The 26,880-nt window shown below is 43.9% G+C and overlaps 1 protein-coding gene across 3 annotated transcripts in view; it reads left to right on the forward strand.

Annotated features, from left to right (window-relative positions):
* dscama (Down syndrome cell adhesion molecule a) overlaps positions 1-25,529 on the forward strand; it is a 183,152-nt gene extending 157,623 nt beyond the window's left edge. Inside the window, exons 12-33 of one of the 3 annotated variants that reach the window (XM_036990092.1) lie at positions 4,696-4,895; positions 5,156-5,252; positions 5,389-5,517; positions 5,805-5,972; positions 6,722-6,792; positions 6,984-7,233; positions 7,674-7,820; positions 14,863-15,018; positions 15,525-15,658; positions 15,975-16,128; positions 16,563-16,680; positions 17,014-17,177; positions 17,336-17,434; positions 17,568-17,756; positions 17,888-18,178; positions 19,492-19,668; positions 19,800-19,830; positions 20,015-20,130; positions 20,388-20,546; positions 21,443-21,640; positions 21,875-22,177; positions 23,594-25,529. In XM_036990092.1, coding sequence (XP_036845987.1) covers positions 4,696-4,895; positions 5,156-5,252; positions 5,389-5,517; positions 5,805-5,972; positions 6,722-6,792; positions 6,984-7,233; positions 7,674-7,820; positions 14,863-15,018; positions 15,525-15,658; positions 15,975-16,128; positions 16,563-16,680; positions 17,014-17,177; positions 17,336-17,434; positions 17,568-17,756; positions 17,888-18,178; positions 19,492-19,668; positions 19,800-19,830; positions 20,015-20,130; positions 20,388-20,546; positions 21,443-21,640; positions 21,875-22,177; positions 23,594-23,988 — 3,746 coding nt within the window. In that variant the 3' untranslated portion in view covers positions 23,989-25,529. The remainder of the gene's footprint in view (positions 1-4,695; positions 4,896-5,155; positions 5,253-5,388; positions 5,518-5,804; positions 5,973-6,721; positions 6,793-6,983; positions 7,234-7,673; positions 7,821-14,862; positions 15,019-15,524; positions 15,659-15,974; positions 16,129-16,562; positions 16,681-17,013; positions 17,178-17,335; positions 17,435-17,567; positions 17,757-17,887; positions 18,179-19,491; positions 19,669-19,799; positions 19,831-20,014; positions 20,131-20,387; positions 20,547-21,442; positions 21,641-21,874; positions 22,178-23,593) is intronic. The other 2 variants (XM_036990093.1, XM_036990095.1) reach the window with 2 other exon arrangements.
* The last annotated feature ends 1,351 nt before the right edge of the window (positions 25,530-26,880 follow it).

Genomic DNA, 26,880 nt, shown 5'->3' on the forward strand with positions numbered 1-26,880 from the left:
ATTAACTCCATAATATCGACTGAAAACATGGCAAACGTTGTTTAGAATCAATCATCAAGGTGTTTTTCACATATCTCTTCATTGATACATCGTTCTTGGACACATGCTTTCTCCCCTGAATCAAATGGTAAAGTAGAAGCAGCTGGCAATTGCGCACCGAATTCGACGCAGGACACCAGGCGGACACTTGGAAAATGTAGTCTCTTATGGTCAATCTTCCAATGATATGCCTACAAATACGTCACAATGCTGCTAAGACCTTGGGCGAACGACAGAAAGTGTAGGCTCATTCCTTGCGCAATCACAGCCATATAAGGAGACAATGGAAAACAGAGCTTCAGAAATTCTGCTAATTCCTGGTTGATGCATCATCTTGGTTTCGCCTGTAGAATGAGTTCTGGGGCACTTACAGACAAAATCTTTGCAGATTCTGAAACTTCAGTGTGCATAGTATGCATATTCGAGCATCTTTTCGTGACAAAATATCGCGCTTAAAACGGGAACGTTTTTTATCCAAAAATGAAATAGCGCCCTTAGAGCTCTAACAGGTTAAACGATGTAAGACACTTGTATTTTCATGTTTAATATTACAATTTTTGTATTTTGAATTTCGCGCTCTGCAATTTCATCAGATGTTGTCATAGTGGGACACTAGTCCAAACAGCTTGGAAAATTCCAGAAAATTATGTCATCGCTTTAGAAGCTTCTGATAGGCTAATTGACATCATTTGAGTCAATTGGAGGTGTACTTGTGGATGTCTTTCAAGGCCTACCTTCAAACTCAGTGCCTCTTTGCTTGACATCATGGGAAAATCAAAAGAAATCAGCCAAGACCTCAGAAAAATAATTGTAGACCTCCACAAGTCTGGTTCATCCTTGGGAGCAATTTCCAAATGCCTGAAGGTACCACGTTCATCTGTACAAACAATAATACACAAGTATAAACACCATGGGACCACGCAGCCGTCATACCGCTCAGGAAGGAAACGCGTTCTGTCTCCTAGAGATGAACGTACTTTGGTGCAAAAAGGGCAAATCAATCCCAGAACAACAGCAAAGGACCTTGTGAAGATGCTGGAGGAAACAGGTACAAAAGTATCTATATCCACAGTAAAACGAGTCCTATATCGACATAACCTGAAATGCCGCTCAGCAAGGAAGAAGCCACTGCTCCAAAACTGGCATAAAAAAGCCAGACTAGTTTGCAACTGCACATGGGGACAAACATGGCACTATTTGGAGAAATGTCCTCTGGTTTGATGAAACAAAAATGGAACTGTTTGGCCATAATGACCATCGTTATGTTTGGGGGAAAAAGGGGGAGGCTTGCAAGCTGAAGAACATCATCCCAACCGTGAAGCATGGGGGTGGCAGCATCATGTTGTGGGGGTGTTTTTCTGCAGGAGGGACTGGTACACTTCACAAACTAGATGGCATCATGAGGAAAGAAAATTATGTGGATATATTTAAGCAACATCTCAATACATCAGTCAGGAAGTTAAAGCTTGGTCGAAAATTAGTCTTCCAAATGGACAATGACCCCTAGCATACTTCCAAAGTTGTGGCAAAAAGCCCTGACCTCAATCCTATAGAACATTTGTGGGCATAACTGAAAAAGCGTGTGCGAGCAAGGAGGCCTAGAAACCTGACTCAGTTACACCAGCACTGTCAGGAGGAATGGGCCAAAATTCACCCAATTTATTGTGGGAAGCTTGTGGAAGGCTACCTGAAACGTTTGACCCAAGTTAAACAATTGAAAGGCAATGCTACCAAATACTAATTGAGTGTATGTTGAAGGCCTAGGAAGCTGAGCAGGGGGCCTCCCCCGGGGACGTGGAGCTAGACGGTCAGGACGGTTACGGTGGAAAGCCAGGATCATGGCTGGTTCGAGGATGTCCTGGGCAGGGACCCAGGACCTTTCTTCGGGTCCGTACCCCTCCCAATCCACCAGGTAGTGGATGCGACCTCCCAGGCGCTTGGAGTCAAGGAGTGCTTGGACGGAATAAGCCGGTGCACCGCCGACATCAAGCAGAGGGGGTGTGCCAAGGTGCACTATTGGAGAATGGAGGGGTGTACCTCACAGGCTTGAGAAGGGACACATGGAAGGGTGAGGAGATCCGGTAATGGCGGGGCAACTGGAGATGGTAGGTGACAGGATTGATGCTGTGTGTTATTTTGAAGGGACAAATGAACCTGGGACTGAACTTTTTGCAGGGGTCACGAAGCCAGTTGAGAGCCACACATGTTGCCCAGGGTGGAAGAGTGGAGTAGGTTGGCGACGCCGGTTAGCGAACCGTTTCTGGGAGAGGGAGGCTTGATCTATGTGCCGATGTGCGGTCTCCCAAACCTGCTCACCCCTTCCAAACCACTCATCGACGGCAGGCACATTTCCTGGCTCCCATGGGAACACGGGGGGTTGGTATCTAAGGACACACTGAAAAGGAGTGAGATGGAGTGAGGAATGCACCAGGGAGTTCTGTGCATATTCGGCCAAGGCTAGATAACAACCTCACTCGTGTGGTTGGTGGGTAAAGTGTTGGCGAATGTACTTCCATATTTCTTAATTCAGGCATTCCGTCTGCCCGTTGGTTTGAGGATGGTATCCGGAGGATAAGGCTGATGGAGACCCCCTTACTACATGATTCCATATGTGTTATTTAATAGTTTTGCTGTCTTCACTATTATTCTACAATGTAGAAAATAATAAAAATAAAGAAAAACCCTTGAATGAGTAGGTTTGTCCAAACTTTTGACTGGTACTGTATATTCCTGTTTTTATTTTGGGTCTGCATTGCGACATTCTGGGCTGGGATAATGTAATCACGGTCCTGTAGAAAATCAATGGCTGCTCCATGTTCTATTCCTGGATACTATAAATGGCCTCCTTTGAGGACAGGGATGGAGGGAAAGAGGGAGAGGGATATATAGATTGTCCGATGCTAGTTGGCATGGTAACCTGGTCAGGTGAAAGGGAGCCTGGGAGGGGGAGCTGCAGCTTTTGTCTAGCGGGAGCAGAACATCCCAGAATTCCCTGCAGGCAGTTAGTTAGGCAGGCTGACATGCATCATGTTTGTTGCCCTTTGGGCTTCAGGCTTAGAAACGGGGCTCTCCTAACCTCTACTCTGTCAGCTAGAGATACACATATCAGTCAGTACTGCTAATTAAACCGTGTGCATGTGTGTTTATGTAGTGCACTGTGTGAAATAAAAAAATGAGTGGCTGTCCAATGTTTGAGTCTCCCAGTGGAGGAGTCACCTCGCCCCCCTGCCCCCAGAGCCATGTTCCTCTACCCATAATTCTGCCGGATATTTAAAAAATACATCAACACAGCAATTACAGGCCCATGAAACAGCCTGGCACCGTGGCATGTGCCTCGGGGCAGACAGACACAGCTGTGCTACTCTCTCACTCACACACTGATTACATTGGTCCTGTCTGTGTGATCTCCCGCTGAGTGATGGCTACCTCACCTCATGTAGTCCTTCTGTACAATAGGTGTTTCATTGACTACGCATCAACACTGTTGTGTCCCATTGGAGAGCTCTCACCTGATCTCATCATGATGTTAGTCTTAGCTAGGCTAGTTTGAGCTTACCTTTGTCATAATCATGGTAATACTACACTCTTAGAACATGGAATCCAAAAGGGTTCCACCTGCAACCAAAATATATTCTTCAAAGGGTTCTCCTATGGGGACAGCCGAAGAACACGTTAAGGTTCTAGATAGCATCTTTTTTTCTAAGAGTGTAGTGGTCGAGGTCTTAACAGTTCATTATAGTTTATGATTAACCCATTAGTGCAGTGTCAGGGGTCTGGGGTAAACTTTGCACCTCGGAGCCACTTTAAATGGCACAATGAGACTACCGTTGCTCAAAACGCTAACATTTAACGAAAGGGTGAGGAGTTATTTTTTCCCTCACTACTTCAAGTGCATCTCACTAAAAATTCATAGTTTTCATGCAAAATAAATCAACCTTATTTTTCTGCAGCGTGGCTCAAAATGGCTGGGGAATGAATAAGAGATGAAGCTTAAACATCTGCGACCCCTCGCCTGACACTTTCCATCATATCACAGGAGCCGTGTGTGTATGTGTCATTACACACTCGGTTGTGGGGGTAATGAGCTGTGTGTGTGAGTCGTTAGTGTGCTGTCCTAGTGTGCTGTCAGGGACCGGCCAATAGGGATTTTCTCAGATCCAAGCCTTGGCTGCTTGTTGTCATAAGATGTTTGTTGTCACAGTTCAACAAGAAGCATGGCGTTCACTGTGTTTTATGTTAGAAATTGGAGCAATGTCTGCAGAATGTAAACCAAAATACTTAGCAACCACTGAAGTCAGCCATACTATGACTCAATTAAGTGTCATTTGAACAGAGAGATTTGATTCATTGCACTGTTCCCGTCTTTTAACGACCCTCCTCCATGTGACAGGTATCATCACTATGATGTCCAACTGGAATTGGATTATGGCTAAACTTGTTTATGTTCAACCTGTCTTACTTCATAACTAATGTAACATGTTCCTTCTACTCTTTTCTCTATCTTTCTCCCTTCCTCCTCCTCTCCTCTTTCTCTTTATCTCTCTCGCTGTCGCTCTCTCTCTCTCACTCTCTCTCTCTCTCTCTCTCTCCCTGTCCATCTGTCTGTCTGTCTCGCTCGCTCTCTCTTTCCCTCCCCTTTTTCTCTCTCCCTTCCAGTCCCAGCCATGATCACGTCATACCCCAACACCACGCTGGCCACGCAGGGCAGTGAGAAGAGGATGAGCTGCACGGCCCACGGGGAGAAACCCATCATGGTGCGCTGGGAGAAGGAAGAGCGCATCATCAACCCGGAGAGCAGCCACCGCTACGTCGTCACCGTCAAAGAGGTGGCCGACGAGGTCATCTCCACCCTGCAGGTATACAGACACACCAGTGGAATGGTGCTGCCCTATTCCCAGTTACCTCTGCTGAGGCCAGGTGGAGAACTACTGGGTATGCAGGGCATTTGCTTGGAGCAAAGCGTTGGAGCAAAAGCCTGCACTAAGTTTGTCAGTTTGTAGACAGGTTTGATGATGGCTCATCACGAGCCCTGTCTGTGAATGATATAGCCCAGAATGTGTATTTTCCATGTATTTCCTCATCTATGTAGCTGACCCTCTTTTTCCCCTTCCCATAGATCCGGCCTACAGTGAGGGAAGACTCAGGCTTCTTCTCCTGCCATGCCATCAACTCCTATGGTGAAGACAGAGGGATCATTCAGCTAACAGTGCAAGGTACAGCTGCCTACCACTGACAATTGTCATGAAAACATAATGAAATACAAAATATAACCCCACAATTAGGGTAATGATGCATAAACAACACCCTAGCATTGTATAACCTTGTTTGTGACTTTGTGGTGTCCCTCAGAGCCCCCGGACCCTCCTGAGGTGGAGATCAGAGAGGTGAAGGACAGGACCATCGCCCTCCGCTGGACCATGGGCTTCGATGGAAACAGCCCAATCACAGGCTTCGACATTGAGTGCAAGAACAAATCAGGTACAAGACAAACAATAGTTATCTTTTCTGTATGGCACAGAATACAAATGTTTTCACTTCTTGTGTATTTTCAAGGTCTCTCCTGATTAAATTCTTCTCTGTATCCTCATTAAGCTCTTTAAGCTGAATGTGCTCCTCTTGTCTTCCAGATAAAGATTTTTAATGACATTTGATCTTTTTCTCAGTATAATTCAATACAGCAGACTAATGCACTTAGCAGGCTTTGACCTACAACCCCACTTAGTGGTCCTCACTAACCCCTATAAACCTTGACCCCGGCCCCACAGGCTCCTGGGAAATGGCCCAAAGGACCAAAGACGTGTCTCCCCAGCTCAACCAGGCCACCATCATAGACCTGCACCCCTCCTCCACATATAGCATCCGCATGTTCGCCAAGAACCACATCGGCAAGAGTGAGGCCAGCAACGAACTCACGATCACCACAGACGAAGCAGGTATTAGACCAGCACTGGTCATATGTATACACACACAGAATGCAGACACAGACATACAACAACAAGGCAAGCACACACAGACATGCGTAGCTATGCTGTACATACACATTTAGACTGCTGCACTACATAAATACATAAGTCAAAGCAGGCAAACAGGCAGGATGATGAACTGCAAAAGGAAATACCTACATAAGTGACTAGGATGAAAGAGGTAGAAAAGAGGGTAATGGGGATGAGGAAGTCAATTCATTAACAGCAGAGTGACATCAGCTCCATTGGCTCCGTTGCATTATTGAACACACGCTGACCCTGCACTAAAAGCGGGACTTTTCAATTAGCAGACCATGTTGTAAATGTCACACTGCGGTCAATAGATCACTGGCCAGCCCCTCTGTAAATTGCTCCCATTCCCTTTGGTGGTTCCTCCCAATCCCCATACTACACTTCTCTCTCTCACCTCTTCTGACTCTGTCCCCCATGACCTCTCATAAACATGACCTCCATCTTTATTACTGTTCAAGTGGGCTGGGCCATCTGAGACCAAATACTCTGGTCTACCCAAAGATACTGTAGAACCTTAGCCTTCCATGTCTCAGGATCTTTGCCTTAACCCTGGAATAATCTTCAGAATACACTCAGACTGGATAGTTGAATTCCTTTGCTGACTAATTTCTGCCTTCCTGCACCTCCTCTACTCAACTGACAGTAGCTCACATCTGAATGACCTTGATGTATGTTCTTCCTTCTAGCTCCTGATGGTCCCCCACAAGATGTGCAGCTTGAAGCCTTCTCCTCTCAGAGCATCAGAGTCTCCTGGAGGGTAAAATATGTTCAATCAATTCCATCAGGACTGAGAATAACTTACTGTAGTTCAGTGGTCTACTAGCTACATGGTCTGTTACATATCAGGTCATCGAGGGCCACAACCATTATTCTGTCCTCAAGAAGATGTCCCCTAATATCTAAATGTACTTTCCCCTCTCTTCCCTCCCTCTCTCCGTCCTTCACCAGGCCCCTAAGAAGCACCTCCAGAACGGGGCGATCCGTGGCTACCAGGTGGGCTACAGGGAGTTCAGCACCGGGGGGAACTACCAGTTCAACGTCATCAGCATGGAGACGACGGGGGACAACGACCACAGTGAGAGCGTCACCCTGGACAACCTGAAGAAGTTCACCCAGTATGGGGTGGTGGTGCAGGCCAGCAACAGCGCTGGGACAGGACCCTCCTCTCAGGAGGTCATCTCTACCACGTTGGAGGACGGTGAGGAGGACAAACACACAGTCTGCCTTTAGCTATCAGTACTAATATCGTGGACAGTGAAAATCTTACTGATTTCAAACATTAGGGTATTCTACAGTATTGTGGTGCATCAAGGGTCAAACAGCTGATGTTTTGTCTCTGAAAGAAGTGAACTCCCATGATGGAGTTTTATCGACATCTTGTGGATGATGTTGGTACTGCTGGTGTAGTGAGACTGTCTATCACATGTTCAATATTGTCATGCATGGCTGGTCATTTTTGTCATGGCTAAAAACATACCCGATGAAGGCTTGGTCCCAAAACACTAGTTTTAAGCATTATGAAGTTCACTTCCAAGAGTATCTCAATATTCTCATCTCTTCAGTAAACTCTTCTGTTCATTCTACTTGTTTGGAGACTGAGGTAACAATGTTGTTTTTCCTCCTCCCTGGTTGTGACAGTTCCCAGCCGGCCTCCAGAGAACGTCCAGGCCACAGCAGCATCTCCAGAGATAATCTCTCTATCCTGGCTGACCCCTCCTAAAGACGCTCTCAACGGCATCCTGCTCGGCTTCAGAGTAATCTACTGGGCTAACCTGCCCGACGGAGGTACAGTACACACACACACACACACAGATGCATGTGTAACAGTATAACTTTAAACCGTCCCCTCGCCCAAACCCGGGCGCGAACCAGGGACCCTCTGCACACATCAACAACAGTCACCCACGAAGCATCGTTACCCATCGCTTCACAAAAGCCACGGCCCTTGCAGAGCAAGGGGAACCACTACTTCAAGGTCTCAGAGCAAGTGACGTCACCGATTGAAACGCTATTTAGTGCGCACCACCGCTAACTAGCTAGCCATTTCACATCCGTTACACTCACCCCCCTTTTGACCTCCTCCTTTTCTGCAGCAACCAGTGATCCGGGTCAACAGCATTTTATTTTATTTTATTTCACCTGTATTTAACCAGGTAGGCTAGTTGAGAACAAGTTCTCATTTACAACTGCGACCTGGACAAGATAAAGCATAGCAGTGTGAACAGACAGCAACACAGAGTTACACATGGAGTAAACAATAAACAAGTCAATAACACAGTAGAATTTTTTTAAATAAAATAAATAAATAAATAGTCAATATACATTGTGTGCAAAAGGCATTAGGAGGTAGGCGAATAATTACCATTTAGCAGATTAACACTGGAGTGATAAATGATCAGATGGTCATGTGCAGGTAGAGATGCTGGTGTGCAAAAGAGCAGAAAAGTAAATAAATAGAAACAGTATGGGGATGAGGTAGGTAAATTGGGTGGGCTATTTACCGATGGACTATGTACAGCTGCAGCGATCGGTTAGCTGCTCAGATAGCAGATGTTTAAAGTTGGTGAGGGAGATAAGTCTCCAACTTCAGCAATTTTTGCAATTCATTCCAGTCACAGGCAGCAGAGAACTGGAAGAAAAGGCAGCCAAATGAGGTGTTGGCTTTAGGGATGATCAGTGAGATACACCTGCTAGAGCGTGTGCTACGGGTGGGTGTTGCCATCGTGACCAGTGAACTGAGATAAGGCGGTGCTTTACCTAGCATGGACTTGTAGATGACCTGGAGCCAGTGGGTCTGGCGACAAATATGTAGCGAGGGCCAGCCGACTAGAGCATACAGGTCGCAGTGGTGGGTGGTATAAGGTGCATTAGTAACAAAGCGGATGGCACTGTGATAAACTGCATCCAGTTTGCTGAGTATTGGAAGCCATTTTGTAGATGACATCGCCGAAGTCGAGGATCGGTAGGATAGTCAGTTTTACTAGGGTAAGTTTGGCGGCGTGAGTGAAGGAGGCTTTGTTGCGAAATAGAAAGCCGATTCTAGATTTGATTTTGGATTGGAGATGTTTACAGTCTAGCCAGACACCTAGGTACTTATAGATGTCCACATATTCTAGGTCGGAACCATCCAGGGTGGTGATGCTAGTCGGGCGTGCGGGTGCAGGCAGCGAACGGTTGAAAAGCATGCATTTGGTTTTACTAGCGTTTAAGAGCAGTTGGAGGCCACGGAAGGAGTGTTGTATGGAATTAAAGCTCGTTTGGAGGTTGGATAGCACAGTGTCCAAGGAAGGGCCAGAAGTATACAGAATGGTGTCGTCTGCGTAGAGGTGGATCAGGGAATCGCCTGGAGAGAGCAACATCATTGATATACAGTGGGGCAAAAAAAGTATTTAGTCAGCCACCAATTGTGCAAGTTCTCCCACTTAAAAAGATGAGAGGCCTGTAATTTTCATCATAGGTACACTTCAACTATGACAGACAAAATGAGAGAAAAAAAATACAGAAAATCACATTGTAGGATTTTTTATGAATTTATTTGCAAATTATGGTGGAAAATAAGTATTATTTCCTGACTGACTGCGTGTATTGGTTCCTGACTTCCCTGAACAGTTGCATATCGCAGGGACTATTCGATGCTATTGCAGTCCGCCTCATCAATGTAACAGTATAAACTTTACGCCCGTCCCCTTGCCCCGACCTGGGCGCGAACCAGGGACGCTCTGCATACATCAACAGTCACCCTCGAAGCATCGTTACCCATCGCTCCACAAAAGCCGCGGCCCTTGCAGAGCAAGGGGAACCACTACTTCAAGGTCTCAGAGCAAGTGACGTCACCGATTGAAACGCTATTTAGCGCACCACTAGCTAGCCGTTTCACATCCAGGCACACAAAGAGAGAGTTAGACTGCCCTAGTCCGTAGCCTCCAATGTATACAATATCAACATGATTACACCCACCCAAGTGGGATGAGAATGAGACATATTAGCAGTGACTCTAGTCCAAGTCAGACAGCCTGGCATGGCATGCTGGAGAGACGTCAGAGTGATGGCTTCTGACTCCTCATCTGTCATATTACATCCCCTCTGATGGCCCCTGGATGCACCAATTGAAAAGCAACACAATCTAGTTTGCATAGTAACAGTGCATGTCATATTGGGACACACTCCCAACTGGAGTACTACAGTCATTTTTTCATTATTTAACTAGGCAAGTCAGTTAAGAACAAATTCTTATTTTTAATGACGGCCTAGGAACAGTGAACTGCCTGTTCAGGCGCAGAACAACAGATTTGTACCTTGTCAGCTCAGGGATTTGAACTTGCAACCTTTCGGTTACTAGTCCAACACTCTAACCACTAGGCTACCCTGCCGCTCCATAGCCATGTATTACATCTATTATGTATATATTGATATCTCATTGACAACAATTCATATTCATATTATACATATCTTATTAATTTAAATGAAAGATGCCACTCATTATGTCAGGTCAAATCAAATCAAAGTGCATTGGTCGCGTACACAGTTTTTAGCAGATGTTATAGTGGGTGCAGCAAAATGCTTGTGTTACTAGCTCCTAATAGTGCTGTAAAATGTCTAGCTCCTAACAGTGCAGTAAAATGTCAAACTAGTATACAAATAATCTAACATCTAAAATTAAGAAATGTCAGAAGGAATTAAATGAACAACCAAAAGATCACTGTATCAGTAATCCAAATGCAATCCATATAGACACTGAAAATATACTAAGAATGTGTGATATGTGTGATAGAAATCATGTTGATGTATTTATTGTCAAAGACACTTGTCTAAACCCTCAGCCAGGGCCTGTTGTGTTCATCATATATTTTAAGTGTGAGCAATATAAATGCTTTTGTTGGGAAAGTATCATGGGTTGTTTACCTCATGCACCAGAAGAGGGGGCTATAGGCCCCTTTTCTAAGATGGTGGAGCAACTGTGTCTTATCCATCAACACTGCTCTAAACATTTGGCACCAGCCTGTCACTGCAGTAATCAAACTCTGCACCCATCAATGGTGTACATTTATCAGCCGTTTTATGGATTTCATATACTGTGCATTCGGAAAGTATTGAGACCCCTTGACTTTTTCCAGATTTTGTTACATTACAACCTTATTCTAAAATTGATTAAATCTGAGGTCCTGAGCGCTCTAGAGCAGGTTTTCATCAAGGATCTCTCTGTACTTTGTTCTGTTCATCTTTCATCCGGACTAGTCTCCCAGTCCCTGCCACTGAAAAACATCCCCACAGCATGATGCTGGCACCACCATGCTTCACCGTAGGGATGGTGCCAGGTTTCCTCCAGATGTGACGCTTGTCATTCAGGCCAAAGAGTTCAATCTTGGTTTCATCAGACCAGAGAATTGTATTTCTCATGGTCTGAGAGTCCTTTAGTTGCCTTTTGACAAACTTCAAGTGGTGTTGTCATGTGCCTTTTACTGAGGAGTGGCTTCTGTCTGGCCACTCTACCATAAAGGCCTGATTGGTGGAGTGCTGCAGTTATGGTTGTTTTTCTGGTTTTCCCATCTCTACAGAAGAACTCTGGAGCTCTGTCAGAGTGAACATCAGGTTCTTGGTCACCTCCCTGACCAAGGCCCTTCTCCCCCAATTCCTCAGGGTTGTTGGTTTCAAATGTCTTCCATTTAAGAATGATGGAGGCCACTGTGTCCTTGGCGACCTTCAATGCTGCTGAAATATTTTGGTACCCTTCCCCAGATTTGTGCCTCAACACAATCCTGTCTTGGAGTTCTACGGACAATTCCTTCGACCTCATGGCTTGGTTTTTGACCTTATGTGTGTGCCTTTCCAAATCATGTCTAAGCCATTGAATTTACCACAGATGGACTCCAATCAAGTGGTAGAAACATCTCAAGGATGATCAATGGAAACAGGATGCACCTGAGCTCAATTTCGAATCGCATAGCAAATGAAGCTCAATTTCGAGTCTCATAGCAAATTAATACTTATGTAAATAAGGTATTTCTGATTTTTATTTGTAATACATTTGCAAAAATGTCTAAAAACCTGTTTTTGCTTGGTCATTATGAGGTATTGTGTGTAGATTGGTGAGGAAAGTGTTTTATTTAATCCATTTTAGAATAAGTGTGTAATCTAACAAAATGTGGAAAAAGGGAAATTGTCAGAATACTTACCGAATGCACAGTACCTACAGTACAGTGAGTCAGAATTCATTGATCACAGCTATTGTAGTATACAGCATATATTTTACTGCACGTTTCCAAATCACACTATTATGACTCATAAACCTATGAGGTTTATATCTCAGAGAACTGTTCTGATTAGCCCACAACACAACTATAGATGGAGTTATAGAGCCAGAGATTAGTAGATTCCAGAGCTCTTCATATGCTATGGCTGCTTTGGGACAGTTTGTGTTTGAATGACTGCATTAAAAGAGAGGAAGAAGAAGGAAGTGTACTAACAGGGAGGATGGAGCATTAACAGACTGTGGCTCTAATCCAGACTGCAGTAGAGGAGGGGAAGATAGAGAGAGGGAGAGACATCCATTATTCAACACTTAGAGAAGCATCATCAGCGTCAAGGTCAGACACACCAGAACAGGGCTTTTTAATCCTGTATTTGTGTCCATGTTTTGATTCAAGGCTGTGCTATCACTGCTATGACATCCTTGGACATATTGTTGTATGTACAGTACCAGTCAAAAGTTTGGACACACCTACTCATCCCAGGGTTTGTCTTGTTTTACTCTTTTCTACATTGTAGAATAACAGTGACATTGCCTTGATGACAGCTTTGCACACTCTTGGCATTCTCTCAACCATCTTCATGAGGTAGTCACCTGGAATGCATTTCAATTGACAATGGCCTTGTTAAAAGTTAATTTGTGAAATTTCTTTCCATCTTAAAGCGTTTGAGCCAATCAGTTGTGTTGTGACAAGGTAGGGGTGGTATACAGAAGATAGCCCTATTTGGTAAAGGACCAAGTCCATATTATTGCAAGAACATCTCAAATAAACAAAGAGAAGTTACAGTGCATCATTACTGTCAGACATGAAGATCAGTCAATCTGGAAAATTTCTAAAACCATCAAGCACTATGATGAAACTGGCTCTCAGGAAGACACACCTCTGCTGCAGAGGATACGTTCATTAGAGTTACCAGCCTCAGAAATTGCAGCCCAAATAAATAAAAGTAACAGACACATCTCAACATCAACTGTTCAGAGGAGACTGCGTGAATCAGGCCTTCATGGTTGAATTGCTGTAAAGAAACCACTACTAAAGGACACCAATATGAAGAAGAGAGCTGCTTGGGCCAAGAAACATGAGCATTGGACATTAGATGAGTCCAAATTTGAGACTTTTGGTTCCAATCGCCGTGTCTTTGTGAGGCGCAGAGTAAGTGAACGGAGGATCTCTGCATGTGTGGTTCCCACCGTGAAGCATGAAGGAGGAGGTGTGAGGGTGTGGGGGGATTTGTTGGTGACACTGTCTGTGATTTATTTCGAATTCAAGGCACACTTAACCAGAATGGCTACCACAGCATTCTGTGATGCGCCTTCACACCTGGTTTGCGCTTAGTGGGACTATCATTTGTTTTTCAACAGTACAATGACCCAAAACACACCTCCAGGCTGTGTAAGGGCTATTTGGCCAAGAAGAGAGTGATGGAGTGTTGCATCAGATGACCTGGTCTCCACAATCACCCAACCTCAACCCAATTGAGATTGTTTGGAATGAGTTGGACTGCAGAGTGAAGGAAAAGCAGCCAACAAGTGCTCAGCATATGTGGGAACTCCTTCAAGACTGTTGGAAAAGCATTCCAGGTGAAGCTATTTGATAGAATGCCAAGAGTGTGCAAAGCTGTCATCAAGGCAAAGGGTGGCTACTTTGAAGAATCTAAAATATATTTAGGTCATTTTAACACTTTTTTGCTTACTACATGATTCCATATGTGTTATTTCATAGTTCTGATGTCTTCACTATTATTCTACAATGTAGAACATAGTAAAAAAATAAATACAAAAAAAAGCAATGAGTAGGTGTGTCCAAACTTCTGACTGGTACTGTATGTGTTATACTATTCAAGCGTTCACTGAGTGTACAAAACATTAGGAACACCTTCCTAATATTTAGTTGCACCCTCTTTTGCCCTCAGTACAGCCTCAATTCGTCAGGGCATGGACTCTACAAGGTGTCGAAAGCATTCCACCTGGATGCTGGCACATGTTGAACCCAATGCTTCCCATATTTGTGTCAAGTTGGCTGTATGTTCTTTAGAAGGTGGACTATTACTGCTACTACACACAGGAAACTGTTGAGTGTGAAACACCCAGCAGCGTTACAGTTCTTGACACAAACCAGTGCGCCTGGCACCTACCACCATACCCCATTCAAAGGGCACTTGGATATTTTGTCTTGCCCATTCACCCTCTGAATGGCACACATACCCAATCCATGTCTCAATTGTCTCAAGGCTTAAAAATCATTCTTTAACCGGTCTACTCCCCTTCATCTACACTGATTGAAATGGATTTAACAAGTGACATCAATAAGGGATCATAGCTTTCACCTGGATTCACCTGGTCAGTTTATGTCATGGAAAGAGCAGGTGTTCTTAATGTTTTGTATTTACCTGTATTTACCAAGCAACTTTTCATCTAAGTTAGTTGACATTTACAGTAATTCTGCATTTGACATCCTTGTTTTTCTCCCTCCCTTCTTCCCTGTCTCTTTTCCTTGCTCCCTACTTCTCTTTCTGCCTTATTCCTACCCTTATTTCCTCTCATTGCCCTCTATCCCTTCCTCTCCTTCTCCTATCTCAGAGCTGGGGGAGATCCGTAACGTGACCACCTCTAAGCCGTCTCTGGAGCTGGATGGTCTGGAGAAGTACACCAACTACAGCATCCAGGTGCTGACCTTCACCCGGGCCGGGGACGGGGTGCGCAGCGAGCAGATCTTCACCCGCACCAAGGAGGACGGTACGCACACAAGTAGACAAGAAGTCTTCAGGCACTGTTCTAGGATCAGCTTGCGCTCTCTAAATTCTAACCTTAACTATTAGGGGGAAGATGCTAAACTGACCTTAGATCACTGTGTAGGGGGAACTGCATCATACTAATCATACTAGAGGTCAGGGGTCAGCTGTGGTAGGTAAACCGTGCCTAGATTTGCATATCCCCTCTTGCATTATGTAAGAGCGTTTTGAAAAGTAGAAATAATTATGACAGAACTTCTGTTTGAATTTGATGTGAAATTATATACATTTTTGTTGAGTTGGTGCAGAAGACTCACATAAGTAGCTGAAAAATTGCAGCTCCTGCATATTGCAGATCGCCCTGTAGCATCAGACATTCAGGCACGGTTACTGGAATGACTGATTTTGACACTGGCAAAACTTAAATACAGATTGGTTTCCTTAGAAGATACACAAAATGAGGATAAGGGTAATAATGTATATTTCCCTATTTCACTTTTCCCTCACCAGTTCCTGGTCCTCCGGCTGGGGTGAAGGCAGCGGCGGCGTCTAACTCTGTGGTGTTTGTGTCGTGGCTCCCTCCTCTCAAACTCAACGGCATCATCAGAAAATACACAGTCTTCTGCTCTAACCCACACCCCACGGTAAGGAGGGCACAGAGTACTGGGTTTCAGAGTGCAGGGATAAAGGCATGTCAGTGATGGACATACAGTAGATTTAAGAGACCTGACATAATTGGAGGAGAGGGAGGCACCAGATTCAAGGGCTAGACTAGATAAGAAGCCTGCATGGTGCACAAAGCTACAGGGAGACTGATGATGGCTTATAAACCCTCTATCTAAAATTGTCAGGGCTGTGACATCAATGATTCAACTCTAATAATTGATACCTTGGTACAGACATTTGGAGTAAGTCCTGTATCTCTCTACTAACTTCATGTCGGTCTCTCCCCTCCTACAGGTGAGCAGTGAGTTTGAAGCAGCGCCAGACGTCTTCTTCTACCGTATCCCCAACCTGAGCAGGAGCCGCCAGTACAGCATCTGGGTGGTGGCCGTCACCGCAGCCGGCCGTGGCAACGCCAGCGACATCATCACCGTCAAGCCCCAGGCCGAGGGTAGGTGGAGCTTATGGTTTCCCTTCTCATTATCCTGAGACAGATGGTAAGATGAGGTGTCTCAGTCTCTGAATGTTTTTAGAAGACACAAAAGTAATCAGCTCATTTTCACTGTGTCAAAGCCTTGATCAGAACATTTAAAGGGACACAACCCAGAGAACTCTGCCTATGAGCTGCTTAATGAGAACTGATAAACTGACAGCACTGTGCTGCCTAACGAGAACTGATAAGCTGTCAGCATGGTGCTGCTTGGTGAGAACTGATAAGCTGTCAGCACTGTGCTGCTTGGTTTACACTGCTTTTATAGAGCTTCCCTTGAAAGTATTTGGGATCGATTTCCACCTTTGGGTCTATTCCATTACTTCTGTTGTACCAGGAAAACTAAATCAAGTCAGCCAAAGTATTTGACCCGGTTGTGGTGTGTTTGTGTGCAGCTCCAGCTCAGATCCTGACATTCAACGGCACAGTGACCACCCCCTGGATGAGGGACATCGTGTTGCCCTGTAAGGCGGTGGGCGACCCAGCCCCCACGGTCAAGTGGCTCAAGGAGACGTGAGTACAGAGTACAACACATCATGCTGCATGTAGGACAGACAGTAGAACTTCGTACAGACCATGTTTTGAGTCACTTATAACACACACTAAATATCAGTGAAAAAACAGTGGCTCTTTGGAATGCCAATTTTCAATGAAGACCTTGTGTGTTTGCAGTATCCTTTCACACTTATCAGCAGAATGTAAAAAATCATGGTTGTTGACATGTGCCGCATATTCCTATACACATAAAAGTATTGTAACATTATCCAATACTTTTCAAATATTTTCTCTGTGGTGTATCTCACTGTAGTTCATTGTCTGACTGTCTTTCGTACATTTGTGATTCAGCAATGGAAGCCCCGCCCCTGCTGTGATTGACAGTAGACGCATTGTTCAGGGCAACGGCAGCCTGGTCATCCGCACAGTGAAAGCTGAGGATTCTGGGAACTACACCTGTGTGGCTAGCAACAGTTTTGGGCCAGATAAAATCATCCTCAACCTGCAGGTTCAAGGTAAGTCAGTTAGGGTGTGGTGGAACAATCCAGTTTACCAGTCTTCAGGTCAGTTCATAACAATACTAAATAGACATGTATTCATCATAGGTAGTGAAGTGAAAGGATATCATCATGAGTTAGAAGGACTTAAATAAAATCCATATTTTTACTTCTAGTTCCCCCGGACCAGCCACGTCTCACCGTTACCAAGACGACCACCACTTCCATCACTCTGTCCTGGATACCAGGAGACAACGGAGGCAGCTCCATACGAGGTCAGACACCAACGCAGCTAGCAGCAACACTAACTATTATTGGAGATTTTTGTTTTCCCTTGGACAACAGCGTACTGACTTTATTGAATAGCAGGCAACACTGTAACATCCTAACCTCTCTCTCACACATCAGGCTACATCCTGCAATACTCAGAGGACAACAGTGAGAAGTGGGGCAACTTTGCCATCAGCCCTAGTGAGCGTTCCTATCGACTGGAGAACCTGAAGTGTGGCACCTGGTACAAGTTCACCCTGACTGCCCAGAATGCTGTGGGGCCAGGTCGCATCAGTGAGATCATCGAGGCTAAGACTCATGGGAAAGGTAGGGTGAATGTTTTTTATTAAATAGTGACCCCATTGCTTTTACTCAGTTAATAATGGAAAACTCATTCTTATGGAAAGACCTCTCATTGAAGTGTTTGTGTGGACTCCTCTCTCCTCACTCCCCAACAGAACCCCAGTACTCTAAAGAACAGGAGCTCTTCACCAGTATCAATGCCACGCGTGTCAGGCTCAACCTGATTGGCTGGAACAATGGCGGCTGTCCAATCACATCCTTCACGTTAGAGTACCGTTCGGTGGAGTCTCCCACGTGGACCACAGCCCAACGCACCTCTCTGACCAAGAGCTACATCCTGTATGACCTGGCCGAGGCCACCTGGTACGAACTACAGATGAAGGTGTTCAACAGCGCCGGGTCAGCAGAGAAGAGGGTCAAGTTTTCCACTCTGAGCTACGATGGCAGTGAGTTCACTTGTCTATACACGCTTATAGTGACTTATTCAGGATATCTGAATAAAGAATGAAGAACTGTAGTTTAAATGTCATTTACCTAACCATTCCTTGAAAATTGTTTCACAACTGCCTGAGTTTCCATCAAAAACATTAATTTACAGTATGTCCTATGCCTTGAAGGAGAAGGAAATTACCTCATATTTAGCTATTTACTGGTCCTTGGAGCTCTTCTCTCCTCCCTGCCATTAAAGTGGCTGTCTCATGCTAGTCTTTCCTGGTCCGGGCTTTAAAAGGCTCTAGGCCTAACTGATGAATGGGGCAGTAAAGTACCTCAAGTAGATGTTCTGCTGACTCCAGTGGTCGTGGCGATTTCACACACACACACACACACACACACACACCTTCACTAGACTCTAGTCTATTTGTCCCCCCCACATCCATCTAACCCCCCAGCCATCCAGGAAGTGTAAAAGGGGAAAAAATAGCTTCGTTTTCAGCTAAGAAGGTTGAGTTGATCTTCTGTCAAGTGGGCATTACTGCCAGTTTGGCAGAATGTCAGGTGCTGATTGCAGCTAGCGCAGTGCTGCAGCAGCTTGTTGGAGCAGATTGGGTGGGTTTGATGGAAAATACATTAAGATTGGGATGCAAGATATAGAGGCACTGTTACCTTGTGCCAAGTGCTTGATCCATGTTTTAAACATTAACACAAAGCTCATTTAGTATTTACTATTCATCGAAAGACACTGCATAGCAGAGGAGGCTCGTGGGAGGAGCTATAGGAGGACTGGCTCATTGTAATGGCTGAAATGGAATTATGGGAACGGTATTAAATACATCAAACATATGGAAACCATTACCAGCCATTAAAATTATCCTGTCCTCCTATAGTTCCTCACACCAGCCTCCACTGCTGTATAGGCTTAATATGTGTTCGTGTTTGGATGATTTTTTTGCAGTCATTCTCTCGTCTACCAGGTCTGGTTGCGACACTTGACAACCTTCTAGTTATTGTACAAGTAACCTAACGTAGCAGGCGTAAAGGAAACGCCTGAGCGGGATGCCCCACATTTTGGTCCTGACGAGAAAGAAAACTGTCAGGGAGTTTCTCTTCTGGACTATTCAACCAATCCACTAAATATAGAGGAGGAGTTAAGATGAAGTGTCACCAAAGCGGAAGTCTCATTACAGGCTCTCTTCCAATTCCCCTGAAAACCTCATTTACCCAGCCCCGCTGAGGGTGTTGTGCATCAAACTACATAATGTTGTCATAACACATGTCATTAGCTGACATAAACTATGACATCTCTATGACCTGTCTCAAGGTACCATTGCTCCACTGGTGAAGGCTCCAACGGTGAGTGTGGACAGTACGTCCAGTAACGAGGGTCTGAAGATGGTGACCATCATCTCCTGTGTGCTGGTGGGAATCGTGCTGGTCTTCGTCCTGCTTCTAGTCCTCAGGAGGAGGAGGAGGGAACAGAGACTGAAGAGGCTCAGAGGTGAGAGGTCACAGCAGCAACAGGGCAACGCCTGATTGGTTAGATTTCTGTCAAATTTCGGTAACTATTGTCAAGTATAGTGTGAGTATCATCTGTATGTAATGTGATTTTTGTTCTTGTTTGCTCTGTAGATGCGAAAAGTTTGGCAGAGATGCTGATGAGGTAAGCATGAGCAGTTTGACATATAACTTTATAGACCGTTACTATTGTCTAATGTATTAATGGAAGAAAAAAACATTCAATACTGTATCTATAGAATCATATTAGAATCACACGTTTCTGAATATCTGATGCAGTGTAATGAGGTCCTTATTGACCAGTGTATGTTGTTTCCTGTGTTCCCCAGTAAAAACACACGACCTGCAGACACCATCAACAAGCAGCAGCAGACCCTTAGAATGCACATCGACATCCCCCGAGCCCAGCTGCTCATAGAGGAGAGAGACACCATGGAGACAGTCGGTGAGTGGACACTGATACATTATGCTGCTTTCATGTGTTCTCTGAATTATCGGAAACTTTGGACTGAAACTCCCGGAAAGCTCCCGGACATGTCAAAACTCATAATGAGCTTCCAAGTAGGAAATACGAGTGTAACATTGGATAACAATATGTGAGTATCACATATCTGTGGCCTTCTATGTGGTAGTAGTACCTACTGTGGCGATTCTCATCGTACTGTGGTGACCATGTTTGTGAAATGATTCTCTCTATTTCAGACGACAGGTCCACAGTGCTGCTGACTGACAATGACTTTGGGGAGACTCAGAAACAGAAGTCATCTACGGTTACCCACACCGTCCACTACCAGTCCCTGTCCCAGGCCACCGGACCTCTAGTGGATGTATCTGATGCTAGGCCAGGAACCAGTAAGTCCAGTACGGACATCCTCTTTACTTTACTAGCGGTGGAGCTAGAATTAATAAGTGCAATCAGGATTGCATTCATACAGCTGGAATTTATTCAGCTAGACTTGATTCCAGACAACAGACTGGTTTGATTCAGCTCCAGTCCTCAGAGAGTCATCAGAAGCATTAGGAGCACTGCTCCTACCATCTCTACTGATGTTGTTCACACTGATAAGCATTTACTTTCAAAACAGTGATTATTGCTGTTATATTATTTTCAATTCTAAACATGAATGATTATGTACAGTGGGGCAAAAAAGTATTTAGTCAGCCACCAATTGTGCAAGTTCTCCCACTTAAAAAGATGAGAGGCCTGTACCAAATACTTATTTTCCACCATAATTTGCAAATAAATTCATTAAAAATCCTACAATGTGATTTTCTGGATTTTTTTTCTCAATTTGTCTGTCATAGTTGAAGTGTACCTATGATGAAAATTACAGGCCTCTGTCATATTTTTAAGTGGGAGAACTTGCACAATTTGTGGCTGACTAAATACTTTTTTGCACCACTGTATGTGTATTGCATCCAATCAAAAATGTACGTATTTGTGGAGGACTGCAATCAACCCAATCAAACCTTTTTCTCACTGTTATTGTAAGCTATATGTATTTGTGTGGACATCCTGAGATGAACTCCAGGTGAGATATTGTGATGGTGGCCGTTTTCTTTTTGTTGGTTTATGTGAGGATTGGGTGTCCATCCGTCATTGCTATTGCCAGATACACACTTACTGCCACCCTTAAAAACACTCACAGTCAGCTTAAAAAAACAGAGCATTGCAGTTCTCAAGATGACCTCTTGCTATGTGACATAACACCCTGGTGTGTGACTGTGATGTCATTTTCTGTATCTTTCCTTGTCAGATCCCACAGCCCGCCGCACAGCCAAAGCAGGCCCTGCCGCACGCAACCGCTACGCTAGCCAGTGGACCCTGAACCGACCACACCCGCCAGTCTCGGCCCACACCCTGAGCACTGACTGGAGATTGCCCACGCCACGGGTGACCGGCTCTGTGGACAAGGAGAGTGACAGCTACAGCGTCAGCCCATCTCAGGACACAGGTAACAACGCACCTGAAGATGAGACAAGTCTGCAACAACTGCTATAACAGTCCCCATATAAGAATGTCTGTAACATCACCCTTAACCATAACAACACCTCTCACCTCTTTAATAAAAACAGATCGGCCTACTATAGAACTTTCAACAATGCCAACAGTTTATAACAATGCTAATGCTAGCATTATCCCCTAACTGCTCTACTAACATGGCCTCTAACCTTAACCCCTGGTATAGACCGGGCACGGAGCAGCATGGTGTCCACAGAGAGCGCCTCGTCCACCTACGAGGAGCTGGCGCGGGCCTACGAGCACGCCAAGATGGAGGAGCAGCTGCGGCACGCCAAGTTTACCATCACAGAGTGCTTCATCTCGGATACGTCGTCGGAGCAGATGACAGCAGGCACCAATGACTACACAGACAGCCTGACGTCCAGCACACCCTCCGAGTCAGGCATCTGCAGGTTCACTGCCTCCCCGCCCAAGCCTCAGGATGTCAGCCGAGTCATGAACATGGCCGCACCCAAAGCTCACAGACCGGGTGAGGCCACGTAGACAAACTCTGCTGCAGCTAACTCTGAGCTCTGTTGCTAATGTTTGTTAGCCTTCACCATGCCTGTAATGCTTTGGTTTGAGGGCCCCCCCCCCCCCCCCCCAAGCACTAACGCTAATCCTAACCCTAATGTTCACTTTAAGATCTGATACATACTTTCTTCATATATAGACTGTGGGTTTAGTCTATGGTCTGTTACATGTATGCGGAACTGTAGCTGAATTGAATAACTCTGTGTCTTAACATTTCAAGCTATTATGTTCTTTAAATGCCAATAAAAACTAACAAACTCTGTAATGTGCATTTAAAACACAACGCTGGTCTGTCAGACCAAACGTATCAATTCAGGGCCATTTCCCTCTCCCTCGTAAATGTTAGGCAAACTAGATCATATCCCAGGGTTAGGGGTTCGTCAATATTTACTGCTGATATATCAATTTAACTGTTCTGAAGATAATGGTCTAGTAATGCTTAGGGTTGAACAATTCTGGGAACTATCAATAAATTCCCTGGTTTTCCCGAAATCCCGGATGGAGGATTCCTGGAATCGGCAGGGAATAAACATGAAACCTGGAATCTTCCAACACGGATTTCTGGAAAAACAGGGGTTTTATTGAAAGTTCCCAGAATTTTGCAACCCTAGTAATGCTACTTGCAGCAACAAATGTGGAGTTTTGCAGACAGTGATTTCAATAGATTCATGTATTACTTAAGGTAATGTATTAATGAAGATTATTCTATTGACTAAACTCCATTGCAGGATGACCAAGCTTGAACATTGAACCACCTAAATCTGTTTGAGGCCACTTCACCTCATGAAATCAGTATTTTTGTTGAAGTCTTCATCTTATTCATTCTATATAGTTTTGGTTCATTATAGTTATATTTTATTAAACTCTGTAGACTTTACTCAGATACATTTGTAATGAGCAGCGCTGGAGTCTTAAATCTATAACATTACTTATTTATGTTATAGAAAAGCGACAGTCTCCTTCTCCCTCCATTAACCTAATAAGTATAATGGAATCTGGGGGGGGTTTAATGACATTGTAATATATTGCCATTTCATTTCATGTTGGTCAAGGCCAAATTCAGATGAAGAACATTCTTTGGCATATTACCTCAATAACCAGACAAAGCAGTATACTTTAATAGTCTGTCAGAATCTATGGATGACTTTGGCATATACACTACCCTAGTTTTGTGGGTTGGTGTGGAAGATGTGATGAGCTTGTATCTCACCTAACCTTTCCCCCAGAGGCAGTCATTTCTCTTTACTGAAGTGTTTTGAGCTGAGATTTTTCCATATTTCCACTGGCCATATGTGTTTTCTATGGGGTTGTTGTCCATAAAACACAATGCATCATAACTAACTCCCCTCTCTTTCCTTCCTTTGTCCTTTAGGGGGCGAGCTAGTGCACCTGCCTCCTTACCTGCGCATGGACTTCCTGCTGAACCGCGGCATGTCGTCCTCGGGCACTGGAGGGAGGGGTGGCACCGGGGGGGAGGGGGCCATGGGCCAGGCCTGCTTGGAGCCCCAGAAGAGTCGCTCCCTGAAACGGCCATCACGCATGGCACCCCCAACTCCCACGGAGGCCCCCCAAGCCAGCAACAGGGCCAGCAGCAGGGACCCAGTGGCCCAGTGGCAACCCGGCTCAGCAGCCACCCTGCCTCACAGAGAGGGCTCAGAGCTGGCCCAGGCCGCCAAGCTTAGCACCTCCCAAGAGTCCCTGCTGGACTCACGAGGACACCTCAAACAGACCAACAACCCCTACGCAAAGTCCTACACGCTGGTATAACATCAGTGGCATGGGGCCAGACTAAAACTCACACTAACACTGGACTTATTACACTTACAAGTGCAGTAAACTGACTCTCACCACACAGTCCTGTATATAATGTCCCCTTTCTTCTTAAAGGAGGGGTACCTTTTACTAATCTTCTTTTATTTATTTTTGGAGCTTTCTTTCTTTGTTTTTTTTTTTAAACTTGTGAGTAAATTCATTCATCTGAAATGACTCCACGTGGAGCTTGCCAAAATAATTTTGTTATGAGGGAACATTATTTATTCTTGATTATTATTGTTAATCATTAATTATTAATCAGTGATTATTTGTTCTTAGTTCTCAACTATTAATGATTATTAATTATTGATTACAATTGATCAATTATTACCATTACTACACTATTTGAATTAGAACCTGGACAACTTTTTTCCCAGAGTATGAGATGATAATTTGGAGCTTGTCATTTTTTTCTATGGAAACTTCCTCTAAAACACTGAATGAAACTCTGGAGAAATCTGGGATGGAAGCAATCGACACCAGTCCAAACTTGTCAGCTGCTCTCAAATTATTACTTTTTTGAAGAAAAAAATCTATTTCCTATGGATGCATGGGTACTGACCAATTAAAGACGATTAAGAGGATTATGATCACGACTGGACAGCCCAGTTGACCATTTTTGTCACACAATGAAATGATCCAATGTGAAGATTTATTATTCTTATTACTATAAATATATATATATATAAAAGAGAAATCACTTTTATTTGTGGATATTACAGGGAAGAATTGATTTGGTTAATAAAGTCCGTAGTCATGTTTGCACATATCTCGTTTTGATTAGGAAATGGAGTCTCTGTTGATCTTTCTCTGTGTCGCATACTCTGATGGTGCAATATGAAAAAAGATTATGAAAATTATATTGATACTATTTGCTCTATACTGTACTGTAATGAAAAATAACTATGTTAGTATACTTACAGGGCGGGACAAACCCCAGCTATGTATTCAGGTGTAGTTTACCACTGCTAATTTGCCAGGATGGTAAAGGAAGTTAGTTAGAACAGGGAGGGTCAGAGATATAACGGTTTGCACTTCACGACACCCCCCAAAAAAATGTCCAGACAGAGCCCCTATTCTCAGTGCACTAGGTAGAGTCTTCAAGGCTCTCACTCTCCTCCTCAATAGATTTATTGTCGCTGCATTGCCGTGATGCTCCTCTACAGGGAAAAACTTGAGACAATCCCCCCTTCAAACCAAATCAAAATCTATGGGAAGTGTCTATCTAAAGTGTGGATGTAACTACACAGTTTTAGTTGTTGTTTCCCCTGGCCCATTTTTCTTTCTATTTTAGTCCTGGAGGGAGAGTTTGATAAGAATGCTGTGAGGTCATTAATGGCAGTTTATATTATTTGTTTTAATTGTCTTCATTATGATATTCCTTTTAACAAAATGTCGCTTTTTATTTTTAACATGGTGTTCACCATGGTGGCACTGAAATAAAGAGAAACTAACCCACAGTTCAAATTTTATTAATAAAAAGGCTGTTCCCCAAATGATCCTTCACAGTTTGACATGAATGACTGGCAATGGGTTGTTTAGAGGCACGGATAGAGGAGGACGCCCGCACAGGTTGTGGGTGGGGTGTGTCACTGGGTGAGTGAGTGAATAAGTGAGTGAGGAACTGAGTCAGTGATTGAGTGGTGATAGGGGTGGATTGTTGGGTAATTCATCTGAAATGAATTTGAACGACAGTCATTGATTATCACTAATTCCTTTTTATGTAAAAGCACTCATGAGTCTCATAAAACTCAAACTCTCCAAATAAAAATATTGTTGTATCAATGACATTTCATGTTTTTTCAGTACTAAACCCCCTAAGGGCCCGGGGTTGGGTTTCTACTAAGCTAACGTGTGTCATTGTTTTAAGATCATCATGCCAAGGTTCATTTATACCCCTTTAAGCATCCCCCCAAAATATGTTTAAAAAAAAATTGATGAAACATTGAATTTGGCCTTACTGCTATTAGCCCATAGAAACGCATTGAATAACATATTCAGACATGGCAAAATAGTCCCAAAAAATAAAAAGGAAGTATGTTTTGAAGTGTCTTTCCTATATCTGAGAGATTTAAGAAAAATCATAAAATGATTAAAAAAAATAAATACACGTTTAACTATTTTTTTGTCACTGAAGTAATTCCATACACAGCATACTTCCATATACAGCATACTTCCATATACAGTATACTTCCATGTACAGTATACTTCCATGAATTTTTTAAATGGTCCCTGGCTACCTTCAGACAAGTCTTGTGGGGTTTGTGGGCGTCCTAGAGCAAAACAACCGACTTGTACTTGTTCGTGAGAGTCCCATCGTTCAATGGTGGGCTCATATTAAGGCGTCCGCATGCTTCCCATCCGAAACAGTTTGTGTATATTATATTATATATTGTTTTGTGATGTTTTTGTTCGTTTTGGTCTTCAGTAAGGGTGTTTTTGGCTGTTCGTTCACAATCTTTTTTTTCCTGAGGCAACCCGAAGTTCAGTAGCTAAAGTTTACGCCCCTTTTGTCAGTGATTGGTCAACAGTAGTGATTCTTCAATTAAGTTTTTGTCATTCAAATCAAATTGTATTAGTCACATATGCCGCATACAACAGGTGTAGTAGACCTTCAAGTGAAATGCTTACTTACGAGCCCCTAACCAACAATGCAGTTTAAAAAAAATACAGATAAGAATAAGAGATAAAAGTAACAAGTAGTTAAAGAGCAGCAGTAAAACAACAATAGCGAAACTATATTCAGGAGGGTACCAGTACAGAATCAATGTGTGGGGGCACCGGTTAGTTGAGGTAGTATGTAGATGTAGGTAGAGTTATTAAAGTGACTATGCATAGATGACAACA

This window comes from Oncorhynchus mykiss, chromosome 10 (genome assembly GCF_013265735.2).
Source record: "Oncorhynchus mykiss isolate Arlee chromosome 10, USDA_OmykA_1.1, whole genome shotgun sequence".
NCBI classification, from domain to species: domain Eukaryota; kingdom Metazoa; phylum Chordata; class Actinopteri; order Salmoniformes; family Salmonidae; genus Oncorhynchus; species Oncorhynchus mykiss.